At 40.0% G+C, this 17776-nt stretch overlaps 1 protein-coding gene across 1 annotated transcript; it reads left to right on the top strand.

The window, feature by feature from the left end:
- The first annotated feature begins 1090 nt into the window (after positions 1-1090).
- Positions 1091-10422, top strand: sirt6 (sirtuin 6). The gene is made up of 8 exons (XM_026150578.2): positions 1091-1279; positions 1726-1853; positions 4514-4696; positions 5987-6046; positions 6959-7054; positions 7146-7226; positions 9135-9258; positions 9410-10422. Exons 1-8 carry the CDS (start codon positions 1214-1216, stop codon positions 9725-9727), a joined length of 1056 nt encoding a protein of 351 aa, XP_026006363.1. The 5' UTR covers positions 1091-1213; the 3' UTR covers positions 9728-10422.
- The last annotated feature ends 7354 nt before the right edge of the window (positions 10423-17776 follow it).

The raw sequence follows: 17776 nt of genomic DNA, 5'->3' as shown, positions 1-17776 counted from the left end.
AAAGCACTTTGGGGTCCTTAGGGACTAGTAAAGCGCTATACAAATACAGGCCATTTACCATTTACAGGTTTCATGTTGGAGCATGTGGGTCTGACTGTCATGTTATTTCCATTATTATCCACTGATTTCACAATAAACTGCACCGTTTGCTTCACAAGCTGTGTGCAGCAGCTCTCAATGTGAAGATATATTTTTATTTATTTCTAGTTTATTATGTTATTCTTATTTTGTGCACTTCTGCGTACTTTGTGCTACAGAAACAGTTATAGTACCAAAACTTTTTCTGGAGACGTATGCTTATGCTTTTCTTTTTTGTAACTTTCATCTATTCGCCTGATTGGTGGGAATCAAACTCAGCAGATTTAGACATGACTGTAAAACACAGTGATATAAGCAGACTGAGTGGTATAGAAACAAGCAGGCACACAAGCTGACACCAATCAGAAACTGCTTTGAATATTTCAAATATTTTTAAGCATTTCAGGCAAAATCTTCACATTTTCTGCATTCACATTGCTTTTTTTTTTTTTTTTTTTTTTAAAGTTAGTTACTGTTGCCTCACTTGATATTTTCTCTTTTTCTGACTATACTCTATAAACTGTAGAGATGGTTGTGGGGTAAAATCCCAGGACCAGCTCATCTAGAACCAACAACTGTTACGTTCAGAGTCCCTAAATCACTTTTCTTTCTCATTCTGATCCTCAGTATGAACTTCAGGAGGTTGTCTTGACCATGTCTGCACAAATAAATGGACTGAGCTACTGCCATATAATTGGCTGCTTAGATCTTTCCATTAAGGAGCTCTGTGGCGCGCCTAATAAAGTGACGGGGAATTGTATCTATAAAACAGTCTTCATTCACAATGTAGTGCTATTAAAATGATTTTCAAATAATAATGTTAACTCAAGATAATTTATTACAAAAAATTTGTTTATTTTATTAAGATATCCATCATTTTGTTTATTAACTTTAATTTATTAAGAGACCTTTAGCATCCGTTGGTATATATGTAACAACTTGGAGGTTCAATGTGGAACGTCTTCTGAACACAGAGGTGAAGTCTTAATTTCCCAAAGTCCTTGAATGCAGCATCACCCAGTCGCTTTTTGATGTCGTCATCGTAACTATCGCTTGGTAAATTTTCGCCGCCCGGACAAAACACGACTAATTTTATTAAAGAAAAAAAAACAAAAGTACACTACCGTCTGCAGCCATGTCTGTGAATTATGCAGCTGGACTCACGCCGTACGCAAACAAAGGTGTCTGCGGACTTCCTGAGGTAATTGAAGCTTTAAGAGCAGGTAGCTAGCAGGTTAGCCGCGGACGTTTGTCGCATAGTACGTTTGGAGAGCTTGGTCTTTAAAAACGGCAACATCCGAAAGTAACACGAAGAGCTTCTGTTTGTCTCCAAGCATCGGATAATAATCCACGAGTAATATCACATTAGTTATACGTATTTTATTAGGAAGTGCACAGATCGTATACTGATACTATCTTCAGCACACACGTATAGATCTGAAAGCTACAAGGGGAGGGGGTTAGAGGAGTCACAAATACCAGTACTTCAAAACTGTCAGTGTTTCTTTTAAATCAGTGCTGAGCTGTAATAAACTGTGTTACAGCTGTGTGCTTGTACCTTTTGTCAAACAGACTTATTCATTGTAATTTGATTTGAATGTGGCTCTCGGTCAGCTCTTGAAGTCGCGTTTTTCTCTTCTGCTGCAGCACTTTGATAATCCTGAGGAGCTGAAGGCCAAGGTGGAAACTCTAGCTCAGCTGATTAAAGAATCTCAGTACTTGGTTGTCCACTCGGGAGCTGGGATCAGCACCTCGGCAGGTATCCCCGACTTCAGGTGAGACAAGAACAAAAGTGTTTTTTTGTTGTTGTTTTTTTTATGTTGACGTGCAGTTTTTTGCATAGATTGTGCACCTCTAGGCCAAGTTACATTTTCTTTTAGAAGTGCAAAGAAGGAAATACAGTTCCAACAAAAACAAATATTATGTTTGTTTTCTGGAGCCCAAATCTTAAGAAAAGAAAACACAAGACATACTTAATTTATCTCAGATTTGGGAAGTTCTTTTCTTACAGCAGGTCAAAATCATCACCATCATCACCTTGGCAGATGATACAGTTGGGACACTGAGTAAAATGTGAATTAAAAACACAGTCTAATTATTTGCAAATCTCATAAACCCACATTTTTTTCACAACAGAAAAGGAAACAGTTAAAGTGTTTAAATTCAGACATTTTACTACTTCGCGTAAAATATTAGCTAATTTTGAATTTAATGGCAGCAGAGCAAATCAAAAAATTTGCAGTCACATGCTTTGATTTTAATGATGCACCAGATGTTTTTCAGATGTTTTTCCACCAAGACTCTTCTACTGTGAATCTATGCCATTGTGATAGATGCAGTATCCACAGAAGATGCCGCCTAGTTGTTAATTAAAATATATGTAGCATCTGATTGTTTTGATTTTATGAAATCTGAGTTGCAGTTAAGAAATTTTATCAGTTTAAAAAAAGTCAGTGTTACCGATTCATTCCGATTATTATAATGCTGTTAATTTAGAGTTTTGATCAGCAGTGATTAAAACTGGCAGTAAAACCTCACTGTTGCTTAATGATAAAATCTTCCAAGTGTGTTTTATCCTTTGAGCCCGAAGTTGGCCAGTGTTGCTTCACGGTTTTGTCACTGAATATTTTTCAGATGGAAATTTTATGCTTTAATTGACCTTAAAGAGTGAAGTCATGAAATTTAATAGGCAGCACAAATGAATGATTCTGATTGTTTGTTTGTTTTTAATTTGTTTAATTGTTCTCTTATGATTAGCACATATTAGCATCATCAAATATCATAGCTACAGAAATTGTTACTGTGTGCAGAAAAGCTGTGTTGTGCAGTCATGAGCTCCACCAACTAAGAACAGCCATGCACCACCACCCACAGGATCCAGAAATAGCTATCAAGCTGTCAATCCCTTCCATGTCTGGGCCGGGTGAGGTTTCCTGTGTTGAGTCCAGTTAAGTCAGGACTACGACAATATTTGATTGTCTTTGAACCTTGTTCTTGAAAGTCGGAGAGGTCAGGAGATAGAGAAGGTCATCTACCAATTAGTAGGTTGGTGGTTCGATCCCTGGCCGCTCCAGTCTGCATGCCAAATATTCTTTGGCAAGATCCTAACCCCAAATTGGTCTCCAATGTAAGTAAGCGCTTAAGCATAAGGGAAAAAAGTGCTTGTGTAAATGAGGCATGTTGGGAGAATAGAAAGCGCTATATAAGAATCAATCTATTCACTGTGAGCTGAGCATTTCTGATATCTTTTTGGTATTTTGGGAGATGTAACAAGCACCTCTCGGCTTATTCTCCTGTTTCTCTTGTAGTACCGTGATTTGAGCAGAGGAGGGTGGTGCTTGCTTACTTCACATAAGGTCTAGCACTGTGTAACACGCACTGAAAATATAATGGAAAATACTTCTATTGTCTACTTAGATTGTCTTTGGTACTGTGGCAAATGTTTGCCTCCCGAATGCAGAGATGTGGAGCGGATAGAGGTCTTCATTGTAGTCATTCAGTTGTACTATAGATTATGTGAATTCACACAAACGCATAAATACTCGGATGTGAAGGCAAATTAATATTTCATTGCTTCGCCTGTCAGCCAGGTGGAGTTGACCTTGGAAGGTTTATCATTAGAGCCAAGATTAAAACATACACATAAAGCTCACAAATGCAAACTGTGTTCCCTCTGCTGCTCAGACACACATAAACACACGTACTCCAGATCAGAAGAAATTCAGCTCATTAAGTTACTGTTACTGACACCTTAATACGTAAATGTAACAGCTTCACAGACTAATGTCGCGCAGCATCGTTCACGGGGTGATTAGGGTGTTGTATGCGATGCACGCATCACTCCCTCACTGCCGATGAGGCTTTGAGCCGGTCGGCTGAAAGACGGGGTTTTTAAAGTCCAAGCTGAGAGCAAAAGATGAGACATGTGGTTGTATTTTTGGATTTGTAGGATGCGCTCTATCGTCTGATGCTTAATGATAAGTTGCATGCCCTCAGAGTAACTTGGCAACTGTCACGGTGTTAGACAGCTCCAGCAGCGAGTGTACCACTGTGTTCATCCAACCATTCAGACATCCACAACTGACAGATAATCACAGGAGCAGAAACGGAACAATTTCACATTGAACATCATCCACATAGTCAACAAAAGTTTTCCTCTCACATTAGACTGTGAGGATTTATTTTTGTTGTTGTTTAAAATGATCGCTCTGATTTTTTTTTCTTACTTTATATATATTTGCAGTGGTTTTATTGGTCTTGGACTAACAATAATGTCAATTTCATACAAATATTCTATGGAGCTTCTCTACAGAAACCTTTCCCATGGGTTTATTGTTACACACACCTGATGTAAAGCCTCTAGTCCACTATATTACAACCTGTCCAGTCCCATTTATGCTCACTCCATGTATTTCTAATCTTTATTTTCTTTCAGGGGTCCCAAGGGTGTGTGGACTCTTGAAGAAAAGGGTGAGTCACCTCATTTTGATACTACATTTGAAGATGCTCGCCCAAGCTTCACTCACATGGCTCTCCTGGGACTGCAGAGGGCAGGGTACCTCAAATATCTCATCAGCCAGAATGTGGATGGCCTGCATGTGCGATCAGGCTTCCCCAGGTAATTTAAATCGTAGAGACATTGCTATTCTCTATATGCGACTATACAGTATATGTCAGATCTTAAGAATATCACTAACTTTCACGATGAATGCTTTGGAGCTGAAGCAGAATGAATGGAGGAGGTGTAAAGTAGCTCTTTAGCTTTCAGCCTGACTTGTTTATGAAATGCATGCAGCAACCACATTACTGTTGTTTTCCCCCAATCATATCAATTCATTCCCACATGTGACTCATTGTGTAAATTTTGAAGCTGCTGCTGTGTGATAACAGCTGCGGTGAATAGCTTGAAATAATTTTCAGTGCAATGGAAAATGTTTGGTCTGAGTCTGGGTTACACAGCCATGTTGGACTAACCCAAGGCAAGGAGTCCTATTTTTAATTCAGCACATACATCCAGCCTTTATGCATATTGGAAGGGTTGCTTTCCCTGGAAGCCGGGGGGGTTTTTTCGGGGGGTTTTTCTAAGCCTTCCTCCACCCTCGGTCAGGTTTTTTAAATGAGACCAGGAAGCGTAGCGGTGGTTCTCTGAGGAAATAATTAAGCTGGCGAAGGAAACCAGTTGGGCCTAATCGGCACAGGTGCCAGGTGATGCTCAGAAACTAATATGAGTGCTCAGAATATTTATAAGAGTCCAAGTTGAAAAGAAGGATAGAGAAAAAGTTGAGCTGTAGTGTCCTCACATTACAGGGTTTTTCCTGGGTCGAAATAGCCTTTGTTGGATGTTATGTACGGTAACAGGCCATGAATCGGTGGTATTTGGCTGAAATATTCACAGGTTTTTATTACACTATATTGGCAGAAGCATTTACTCAGCCATTCAAATCATTTAATCCATTGCCACAGGTGTATAAAAAAACAGCACCCAGCATGCATCATGGTGTGGGGGGGGCCCACATGAGCGAGTTTGGTGTGGAAAAATTTGACCCACCTACACAGAGTCCTGACGTCAAACCAATAGGACACCCTTGGATGAATTAGAGCGGAGACTGCAAGCCAGGCCTTCTCTTCCAACATCAGTGTCTGACCTCACAAATGCACTTTAGGAAAAATGCCAAAAAATTTCCATAAGCACTCTTAAACCTCGTGGAAAGCCTTCCCGGAAGAGTTGAAGCCAGGATGTCGCTCAGGTTCATATGGGTGTAGAGGCAGTGAAACCTCAGTTAACGAACCTACTTTAAAAAGTATTTTATAACATTGGTGGTTATTTAGTTTCAGTTCTGGCACCAAAAAGTTATATCTGCGTTGGCGACGGTGAATAACACGAATATCATCTGCCTCTCTCTGTCAGGGATTTGTTATCAGAGCTTCATGGGAACATGTTTGTGGAGGAGTGTGAGAAGTGTGGCAGGTATGTGCATGCACACAAACACAAAAAGTTACATTTTGATAAAAACAACTTGTCTTACATTGAATTCACATTTCATTAGGCGCTTGTTTGGCAGTACCAGCAGCAAAGCACAAGGCTGCCACATAGTGCGTAAAGCATGCAAATAAGAGGATCTGTTTATGTTTACTGCTTAAGAATGCACGTATCCAAGGAGTCCTGCACCTTACATTTCCTACGGTCACAATGGACTTTCTACCATCTCCCTCCTGGAATTTGCACACAATCTACATGGGTAATGTGTTGATCAAAACATGCCGTGGTAGTATTCCTCTTTATGTATTCAGAGGAGTTCCATAAGTACACAGATAGTTGCTCAGAAGAGCCCTGAAGCAGATGCCCCGCAGCAGTAGAAACCCCATGCTGGTTTCCACTTCCAGCAGGTAAAAACAAAAACTGGCAACACTCAAAGACGTAAATGTAAGGAGTGGTTCCCCCTGCACACGTAAGGGATCCTAATGTGAAATGAATCTGGAAAGAGCAGGACCGCAGCAGCTTAATCCACACTCACTATCTCCAAATGCTCTCAGTAACATTGCAGTGACTTTACTTTGTTCCAGTGACCTTCAAAGTTGTTAGATTACCGCCGGGATTAGGTGGAAAAAAAGGGGCTTGAGAATTAATGCATGTTTAAACAGGTCTGCGAGAGTTTCATGATGTGGTTAAATCCCTGAAATCTTTAGAGAACCTTTTTGGAAAGTCCACCGTTTAGGTCTAAAAGACGTGTGGTTTGAAGTAGCCACTGAGTGTCAGGCTTTGTGTAAAATTAGACCTTGCTTTGATGCCTTGGGAGCAGCTTGATCTTCTTTCTTGTAATTCATGTAAAGCTGCTGTGGACGCACTGAGAATTAAATGGAATTCTTGTTGGTTTTCCAGGCAGTACGTCCGAGAAAAGGTGATCGGTGTGATGGGCCTGAAACCGACAGGACGCTACTGTGAGGTGGTACGATCCAGGGGGCTCAGAGCGTGCAGGTGACACATGCGTAGGCTTGTGCATTTTAAAGACTCGAAAAGTGAGTCATTGTTGATTTATTATTTCCTTTGTGTTTCCTTAATACTAAAGAGGGAAGCTGATCAGCACTATACTTGACTGGGAGGATGCTCTTCCTGACAGAGACCTGAACAAAGCAGATGACGCAAGCAGGTGAGAGGTGCAGTAGTTTGAACTCCTTTTTTTACTTTATATTGTAGATGTTCTTTGTTTAACCATCTGCTTTGATAAGGCGGAAACAGAAAATGTATGCTCTTTTCTGTCAGAGTTCCTCTGACATGTCTGGGTTTTTTTTCTCAATATAAAGCGAAAGCAGTAGTTCAAACACATCCTGTGAACTGAAAAATGTGGAAACTGTTTGATTTGCTTTAGCCTTCTGTGGCTCTGCTATTGCTCCTGACATGCAAAGAAGACCTTATTTGAAAACCTTTTTAGGGATTATATATGCATTGCAGTGCGCTTTGATGTCCCCATTTTCCTCTGGAGTGTGAACATTTGCATTCTTTCCCTCTGCAACAAAAAAACCCTCTTATTGCTTATGTGTCACCTTGATGCGCCGTTTGTAATGGATGTATTATTACTAACTAAATTACAAAGGGGAGATTTGGAGCTCTGACCATTGAACTCTGAATTATGTGTTCATGGCAGCGGAAAAAGGTGAAAAATTACCGAGCTGTAATCAATGTGAGGTTTAGCTGCAGTTCATGCAGTGGATTTGTCCGGGCGCAGACCTGGGAATCCGTCCGTTGCACCGGTTTGAAGATGAAAACGACCAAATTTGTCTGAGCTCAAGCGAGCAGGGGACAGCACAGTGCAGGAGTTCAGCATGTGTTCATTGCACAGCTGGAAGTGTTGCGTGTGATCAGACTGTATATACTGAAATTTGATTTCTGGCTTTAGTTGTGTTTATTTTATTTGTGGTTTAGGATTGGAGCTGCATACACTAAGTATCTGTTTTAGTATCTGTTTTATTTATTTGTTTGCCATTTTTGCCTTTGTGACTATAACAGCCGAGGCCAGAGGGAGGGACTGTGTGTTTGGTTTGGACTGCTTCTCACATATGAACACAATATCTCTTGACAGCCTTGAGCGGATTTCTTCAAAGTTAGAACAAACTGATTAGAATTCATAGTGAACGCTCACTGGAAACGCTCAGTGTGGCTTTAAAAAAAAAAAGAAGACATTTTTCGTACCATAACGCAGAAGCTAATTTGCTATTTATAACAACAAACAGCACAAGTATGTTATAGAATCAAATTGCAAAAGCTGTAGTCTGAAGAGTAACTCACGCGCTGTACCTTGACTGGCTGACATAGAAAGTGCCTTGAAGCTGACCTTGCCATTCATTCAGTTTCAGCCAGGATAAATGAGCTTTAACTGCCTTTTTACTGACAGATACAAACGTATATATACACGGGCCAAAGACGTGACATTTTATCGAGGTGTATAGTTTCTGTTCATTCATTTTATGACATTGTGGAGTTTATTCTATAAAACTTATTTTTAATTGAATAGATTTTCATTGCATTCAAATATATATTCTTTAACAATGTCAGGTGCCTTAGCTGCCTGTTGAATGAACAGATTTGGACGACTAAAAATGCTGTTCAAATGATAATAAATTTAAAGTAAAAAACTGTGGAGCGGTTTTCAGCCATCCGTCTTCTTCTGGTTATCCAATTCGGGGTTGCGGGACAGCTGGAGCCTATCCCAGCTGCGAGCTGGGGTACACCCTGGACAGTTTGCAAGGCTGACACGGAGATACAGACAACTATTCACACTCGTATTCACACTTATGGCCCATTTAGAATCACCAGTAACCTAACCCCACTAACTTGCATGTCTGTGGACTGTGGGAGGAATCTGGAGTAGTTGGAGAGAATTAGCCCCGGCACAGGGAGAGCATAAAGTAAAAGTCAGGTGGTGCCACTGCAAGAAATGACACCTAAATAAATGAATAATGCAATTTAACACTGTAAGATAATCTATTGGATATATAGATTGCATCAATTATGTACGAATGATGAAGAACTGGTTTGTGTGTGGCGTCGTCCTCTTTAGACGAGCGGACCTGGCTCTGACTCTGGGCACGTCCCTGCAGATCAAACCCAGTGGAGACCTCCCACTCCTCACCAAGCGCAAGGGTGGCAAACTGGTTATTGTCAACCTGCAGCCGACCAAACACGTGAGTGTCATGTATGCAACACCAACACATACAAACGCATGCACGTGTAATTATTTACCTTTGAAGTGTTGAGTGATTTGTGTAAATGCTGGAAAAAACACTGATTATTATCAACCATTACCTCAATGGCTGCAATTTTCTGTGAGTGCAGGACAAGCATGCACACCTGCGTATCCATGGTTATGTGGACGACGTCATGAAACAGCTGATGGAGCTGCTGGGACTGGAAATCCCAAAGTGGGATGGACCAACTGTCTGCGAGAGCTCCACAGCTACCACTGAGACCACCGCCGATGTCAAACCACCGCGTGGAGTTACTGCGAAGGAAAAGGTGGAAAAGAACTTTGTTAAGGAGGAGAGGAAAAGAGAAGCTTCACAGCTAACGGACGATGGAAGCGTTAAGGAGGAGACAGTTTCAGTAAAGAGGGAGAGAGCGGACCTCCCAGTGGAGATAAATGAAGAGAAATAGCCTCAGGTGCTCTTTCTGAAAAGCACGCCACAAACCCGTCCACAACAGAACCTCACAGCCGAAGGTGATTTGAGCTGTTTCACGGAGGTCAGAGCTTCTTCTCATCTGGAACAAAGACTTTTCTAGTGCTGTAGTGGGTTTTTTAATCAGAGATTTCTGACACTCCCCTTGCTGTCATGTTAAGCGGCGATGTGAAACTGATGCAGCTCGAGCCTGAACGAACTCTTGAGTTACAGAAAGGATGTAAAAGTTCCTCCTGCCACAGTATGGGGCATCTCGGGCAACAAGGTGTTTTGCTTTAGTTGGAGAGCAGGGCTGTTGCAGGTGGGATAATGAGATGAGATCTGGAACACTTCATGACAAATATAGTTTTAATCAGGTTTGTAAGATAGCTGCACCATATTAAAGCTTTATTCATAGCCATGTGCTCCAGATCTCATCCCTGGAGACCTTGTCTCTAAAGACTCTTTAGTTCAGTAGATAATGAAAAGGAGAAAGCAAGCATTTAGAAAATATGAATAACAAGTATCTACTTTGAGTTGAGGGAAATTTCAGTTTTGATTCATAATCATGCTGTATATTTTTAGGAAAATATTTATAACTCAGGATAAAAGTACTGTGCTCTCAGTTTGTTTGTTTGTTTCATACAGTTTGTATATGTTTTGACAATAAACACCAAAAAATCTGTGGAACAATCTGTATACAGTGTTGCTTAGTGGAGATCAGCATTTGAGAGAACCTGGACTAAGCTGTGCTGTGCTGGGATAGTGTGTGACTAATTGTGTTTGCTGTGATTTTACACCTCTGAGGTCAACATTTCAACACTTTAGTAATGTTCAGATTCTCTCTAATTGTGTATCGCTGCTTTATGAATGAATGCTGTTATAAGGTCTATGGCAGAAATGACCTCAGTGACGAAAGGAGAGAAGAACATCTGTTTTTTTTTCCCACCCCCACCTAAGTCAAATTGGTGCTGCATCTGGATTGCACTTACCTTCTCTATTTTATGAAGCCAGAATATCCATTTTGTGTAATGGGTCACAGGTGTTTGCAAAGGTAGATAATTACTGCGGCAGACGCGTGGCTGCTTGGCTGTTTCAGTCCATTAAGGCACTTGATCTGACACACACAGAAGCAACAAATGTTAAAGCTAAAAACACAACAGCTGCAGACACAATGGCATACACTTAAACTGCCTGAATGTGAACGGATCATTAGACACACCTAATGCCTTTACTGTCTACCTCTATTTAAATGTGTTTTAATCATGTCTACTCGAGAGATGTCCACATGACCTCTTTTTACCTTCAGAACTGCCTGTGGCTTAGATTCAACAAGGTATAGTAAACTCACTCATGTTTAAGAGACCAGTGCAACAGGCAACATTTCTCCAATTTTTCATTGTCCAATTTAGTGAGCATGTGTAACCTGTGTCATGAAATCAATATCCTTTTTTGCTGTGAAAGTGAAATTTAATTTTTATAGTTCAAAGGGCAAAAAAATACATTAAAAAAGCTTTTTAACCAAAGCAAACGAGAAGCATTCAAAAAGGTCCAGGATTCCACTTAAAAATCAAAACGTTGAAACCATGAAGGGACTGAATTTAATCACACGTTTTTTAGTTTGTCAGGAACTTCACTGGTTTGCATAGGAATATTCTGAGAGGCAGTAATACAATCCAATAAAACTTAAATTTACCCAAATCCACCTTGTAGCCACACCTTGCTTGACAGTTTGGTTTCACTCAAGTTGAAGTGGTCTAATGTTCAATAAAACCTGCGTTTCTAAACCAGGAATAACAGATCTTGCTTAGATGAGCTCAGCTAGGTGGAGTCTGATTTATGGATTCCCAGAACTTCATGATGATACCGCTTTTCGAAGGTGTGTTAGACCTGACAGAAGGGACACAGGAAGTTATCTTCAAAACAGGAAAAAACTTGTGAAGAGTTTCCTTGGTGTTTGGTAGGAAGTGGAAAGTTGTTTTTTTTTCAGCAGCAGCTTTTCATCCTCTTGATTTCAGCGACAGGGATGCTGGTCAGAGAATCGGAGCCCTGATGTGACGATTTGTACCCAGGGCAAAGGCAGCAAAATACCACATTAAAAATGTTGATATAATGAAGTCTGAAGAACACTTTTCCATTGTAATTCAAAGTGCTTCATTTAGAAGAGAGCAGGCACACCATCAGGGGTGGTAGCTTCATGCTGTGAGGAAGCATTTCACTGGTAGTTACTGGGAAAGTGCTTTTAAGGAAAGTGAGAGCAACCAATAATGACAGCAAAAGTCAGAAAACCCTGCTACAGACTTTCAAAAATATATATACAGTCAGGGAGTTCATGCTCTCTTGTGCTTGTCACACAAAAGCAGGCGAGCAAATCGTGGAACCAGAGTCTGCAGCTGCTTTAGAGAAGCTCCACGTTCAGTATAACCGAGCTCAGGTGAGTCTCAGAGGAAGAACGGAGAAGCTGTAACCATTGTTACTGAGAATGACATCAAGAAAGACAGAAACTAAATGTGATTGAGACACTGGAAATTCTTTAAAGCCTGAAGTACCGCTGACTTTGAGCAGGATGTGCTTAGACAGGTTTCACTACTGCAAATATGTTATTTCATCAGAGCCTCAACAGTCACGAGTTTATCAGAAGCTTTATCTGTTGACAAAGCCTGATAACGTACCGTCATGCGTCATAAAGCTTCCTTTTATCCATTTTCAGGCCCAGCTTCCCTCTTTCTGCATCATGGCATCCTCTCCGATGAAGAAATTAATCAACTTTTTCTCAGTTGGAGGCATTTATCCATGAATTCACAAAAACATTTATCTTATGCCAAACTGAAAAAGGATAGGGAATTTTATAAGGCACTAAATTGATGTTTCAGTCCATCAGTGGAGATTTTTTTTTTTGTTCTGTGTCCTGATTGAAGTTGCAGTTGGCACCAATTAAAGGCTTGATGACCCTTTTATCCTCACATTGGATTTATTTGATGTCATTATTTCATAAACAATTTCAGACACTTGTGTGGGAGACAGAGGAAAAGGACTTTGTTGAAAACCATTTTAGGAAGTCGCCTTTTAATTATAAAATAATTGAGTCACGTCTCTCACTGCTGCATCCGGATTTGTTATTACGGCTCCTGGAGGATCACTCCCCTGAGAGGGCTGTTCTTGTTTTTTCCTGCTTACGCTGGAACACAGTGTTCCTCGCATAATATCAAAGATAACTGCAAATTTAATTTACCGTCATGGCCCATAAAGCGGCACATTGGTGGAGATAACTATGGTCTTAAAAGTGCTATTACAGATGATGCTTTCGCAGACAGAGAATAACACTGAAGATTAGATTGCTAAATAATCAGTGCAAACATAATCCCGAGCTGTTTGTGAAGTTTTGCCTGTGTGCACCACTGCAGTGGGGTTTACATCAAACAATCAAGATGTGATTGAAGTGCAGACTTTCATCTTTAATTCAAGGAGCTTAACACAAATTTGGAATTGAATGTTCAGGAATTACAGACATTTTTATTTGCAGTTCTCCATTTTCAGAGGCTTAGCATTAACTAGATAAACTAAGATAATTTTAAACGTAAGGATTGTTTTTAATACTTAGATGAAAAATAATTTGCAGTCAATGACTTTCTGAAATTTAAAATCCATGGAAGTCACCAAATGCTCTGTTTCCTCCCTTGAGATTCTCTGCCTGCCAGACTTTCAGTTTGCTTGTTTGTGAGTCTCTCTCTGCCTCTTCAGGAACTGAAAACGTCACTCTGTTGGACTGAGATCTCGGCTTGGCCATTGAGAAATATCCCATTGCTTTGAGAAACTCTTTGATTGCTTTTGCAGTTTGTTTTTGGTCATTATACTTTTGCACGGTGAAGCTCTGTCTGATCAGCTGACCAGTGCATTTCTCCTTTTTCAGGATGAACCACACTGTTGATTTGGTCATTCAAAAAGTTTCTGCTGTTTGTCTGAAAATGTTATTGGGGTTTTTCAACCTAATGATGAACTTCACTTGCACTATCATCTCTTTGGTCCTCACATTTAGAATTACAGTGAAAAACTATACAAATTCTTTGTCATGGCTTCACCGGGTCATGAAACTGCTCATCAGCCAATTCTCCAACTGTTTTTAAGCCTCTGAAAATGGAGAGCTCTGTATAAAAATAACTGTAATTTCTAAAATGTTAACGCAATTTTCTTTGTAAAACTCCTTGAGTTAAAGTTGAAAGGTTATATATTCATTTGTCGGATTTAAAATCAGGTGATTGTGGTGATGTACAGATGTGTCTTTGTCCAGCAAACTGTAACAAATTAAAAACGTACTTCTTCTTTTTTTTTACAGTGAGGCTGATCAGAATTTAGTGAAATCAGTTTCAAAAAAATCTGCACGAGTTAAATAAACAGATGGTGAATTGACATGAAAAAGAGAAAAACATGTAAACCAACCATGTTTGTGGCCTTCTGTTGGGCAGTTAGTCACCATTTCTTTTGAGAATCATTCCTGGATACGAATAAAATGTTCTAGTTGAAGGATTTTGAAGGTCATGTAGATATAATGTATCAGATAACGTTATTAATTAAGAATTTTTACAGGTAAACAAGCTCCACAACTGATACTTAAGAAATGTTTCCACTTAATGGTGTTTCAAAAGCTTTCAGTGATGAAATCTCTCCATGATGAGGACCATGATCAGAAGCTGGACTTTCAAACATGGTGATACCTGTGACATGAGGTTGAAAGCTCTAGAAGGCCACTGCGTGTCCCCTGAGGTTGACTGTGTGAGATATACGGTACTGTGCAAAAGTCTTGGGCCACCCATGAGAAGTATGTGCAGCAATTTATTTGAATATACGCAAACATGCCTGGAAATACAGTTTATAAAGCAAAAACAGAGTTTGCACAGTTCTAATGTTCCGGGATCTGGGGAAGCCAATCCATTACTGATGTTGCACTTTTGTGTGTGTGTTTTGAAGCTGTTGCCAGTCATAGCTTTCCAGATGGTATTACAAGACTGATGAAAATCTGAGGAGGCTTTTCTGCATTCATAATTACATTAATTTTGACAAGATCTCCATCAGATGAGTCTCTCCAGTGCTGTGTCAGGTCTTTGCTGGATTTCCCCCCCTATTTGTTAAGGAGGTGACTTTCAGATACTGATCATCTGCTGTAGATGAAGTCTATCTTCAAGTTCTTCTTTTGTCCTCGTCTTGTCCAATTTCCTCCAATGTTTTAAGGATACGGTGCACACCATGGTGCCATGGTCTTTGGGAGTCACCTTGTTGGCGCAAAAATATTATTTTATGCCCGTCAGAGAAAAGAAATGGGAACAGCTTTGAAAGCTCTTCGGAAAGTTTGGAGAATTATTACTCAAGACCACTTTAAAGAATTAAGTAAGTCTGGAAGTACAAAGAAATCAGGTGGCTCAAGACTTTTACACTGTACTGCACTTGACCTTGAAACTGGAGCGTTCAGCAGGATCAGATTCTTCATCATGATGATGATAAAAAGTTGATGAACACATTTTCAGGTTAAGTTAACATCAGCTTTAGATTTCTGAAAAATTGATGGTGAAATCTGTTTCCCATGCAACACATATAAATCTATGATTAATATTTGTCCTTACGTTTGCATTTTTAAGCATTATGGTTCCTCTGAGCTCAAACTGTGTCTCTGTGATTTCAAACAACCACTGAATCCAGCTATGGAGTCCATTATTTTCTACTTTTCACATTATTCTTTTGACATTATCTAAATCCTCTTTTTTTTTAAGCATGCTGCTCGCTTCATATCTGATGGTGTTACGATCCTTGTAGCTTTCTTCTGCAGCACATAAGCTGTGTTAATGTTTGTGTCCACCTGGGAAATAAACTTGTCACTTGTTATAAATCAGTAATCCAAGAAGGCCATATGTGGACACTTACGGATGACACTTCCTCGAGTGGTTTTCATCAGCAGGACTGTGAAATTCCTCTCCGTACAGCACTTGAAGATGAATAGCCGAGCACGCGTGCTTTGTACCCTGTTGTTTTAGATGTTTTTCTGTGAACTGGCTCTGAAATAGAAAGTCCCACCAGGGTCTGAGTGGATGAACTGTAGCTGCTGTGGCTGTTGTTTTGCTCTCGATGAGTTGTGAAGTGAGTTCTTCTAAAGGAGCCTTTCAAATAACAGAAGACTTTTTTGTGCTTAATAACAGTGCATAGTCTGAGTAAGGATCTCGAGTAGATAGCACTTGTGATTGTTGCTGTTCTCAGCTGGAAGATGCAGGCTCCCTTGGTGACCCGACAGCAACATCATAGCTCACAGAGAGCCTGCTGAATGAATCAGGCAAGTAATTATTGATGTAAGAAGCAGGGCTGGGAAATAATTACAACCACAGTGGCGCACAATGAAAACGGTGTGGTGGAGCTCATGTGTATGTGTGTGTGTGTGGTATTTGTATGTCAGGAACTGTCTGCGAGTGGCTGAAGATAGTTTTCCGTTCAAAATTTAAAGGTTGCTAAAGGGCAAAAACGTGCAAGAGCCTTTGTGTGGCTGACTCGTTTACCTTGTCTTCGTGATGCCGCAGGAGAGATTAACTTTCCCGAGATGTCACCAAACTCTTGTTCTCCTGTTTTATTTAATGTCACAGCACACACGTGTATTCACAAAACAATTCACAGCAGGACAGGAAATCAGACACAGAGGCGAGCATCAAACATTAAATGTGAATGCCAAAATGTCCTGGAGACGAGTTTCTCCGGCAGATTCCTGCGCGGTGGATTAATTAGCAGCAATAACACAAGAAAATATTTCACACGTTAATCCTGATGAAACTGTAACAAGTCCTCATAATGGTCTCTGTGGGGAATTAAGATGCAAATTACAAACAAATCATTTTGCAGATCATCTATTCAAACATCAAACAGCAGTGAAAAAGAAACAGGCCACAGGCTGATTGAACAGTTTAACAATGGACATAACGCCCAAAGTCTCTTGTAGTATTTTTGCAAATAGTTTTTTTCACAGAAGTGCATAACAAAAATAAAACATACACATGGGTGCTGCATTAGAGGAAAGACATGAGCCCTTCACTCCTGCAGTAAAAGGAACTGGTTGGCTCTGTGATGCTATGGGGGGCAATTTGGCCCACTGCTCCCACTTGCAGCCAGTAAGGATTATACACCTTTATTCTTTTGTTAAACAAGGTTATGCTATCTTCAAGGTTGACAGGGCCCCACCAAAATTGCAGATGAATATGAAAATGATGTGAGTCATGCACTGTGAATTTTCCAGTCACTAGATTTCAACCAAAGCTCTCAGAGAAGCAAGCCTAACTACTCTGTAACCTTGAAGCACCTCTGGACACACTTCGGGGGGAGTTATTGGAAAGCACAGGCTAAATTAATTAATTCATCACCCCATAAGACCTGTTGCACTTGTTGTGTAATTTGGCATACCTCAGCCTTCCCTCGCTGCTTTCCTTTCTTAAGAATATCTTATTTGCTTCAGCTGAAGAAATGGGAACACATGATGTGTTTTTGCAACAGGATGCTAGTAACAAAGTGCTAAAGATACAATTTAAACTAGTTCTTTGCTAATTGTCTGTTAGGTGTAGACACAACATTGATTTATTCCTTGAGTTAGATGTGTTTTAAACTCGAGTGATTCACAGGTCAGTGTTAAGTGGCTTAAAGAAAACAAAAAAACACTCCTCTGAAAATGGTCAGGTTCAAGGACTCAAGCAGACAACTCCAAAGAAAGATTATGAAATAATTTTTAAAGCCTAAGTTAATTAACTCAAATTTGAATGGTTACCAGTGCACAGGAACTACATATATAGAATTACCAGTATGAAACCTATTTAAAATGGTTAAAAGGCTTACTAACTTTGGCTCATAAAAGTTTTAAAGACCTTTTTTCCCGTAAAAATGATACTTCTACAATCTTTGCTGTTGCAGAATTTGCTGCAAGATTTGCTTAACAAGTCTCTGTTTGAGTCAGATTTTAGACTGATTTATTAGTTGGTACTCATGATTATGTTCCAGAGACTTTGAGAATCAATGACAAAGCTCCTGC

The sequence above is a fragment of the Astatotilapia calliptera genome, chromosome 18 (genome assembly GCF_964374335.1).
Source record: "Astatotilapia calliptera chromosome 18, fAstCal68.1, whole genome shotgun sequence".
Classification (NCBI taxonomy): domain Eukaryota; kingdom Metazoa; phylum Chordata; class Actinopteri; order Cichliformes; family Cichlidae; genus Astatotilapia; species Astatotilapia calliptera.
This window is presented reverse-complemented; position numbering and strand designations above follow the sequence as displayed.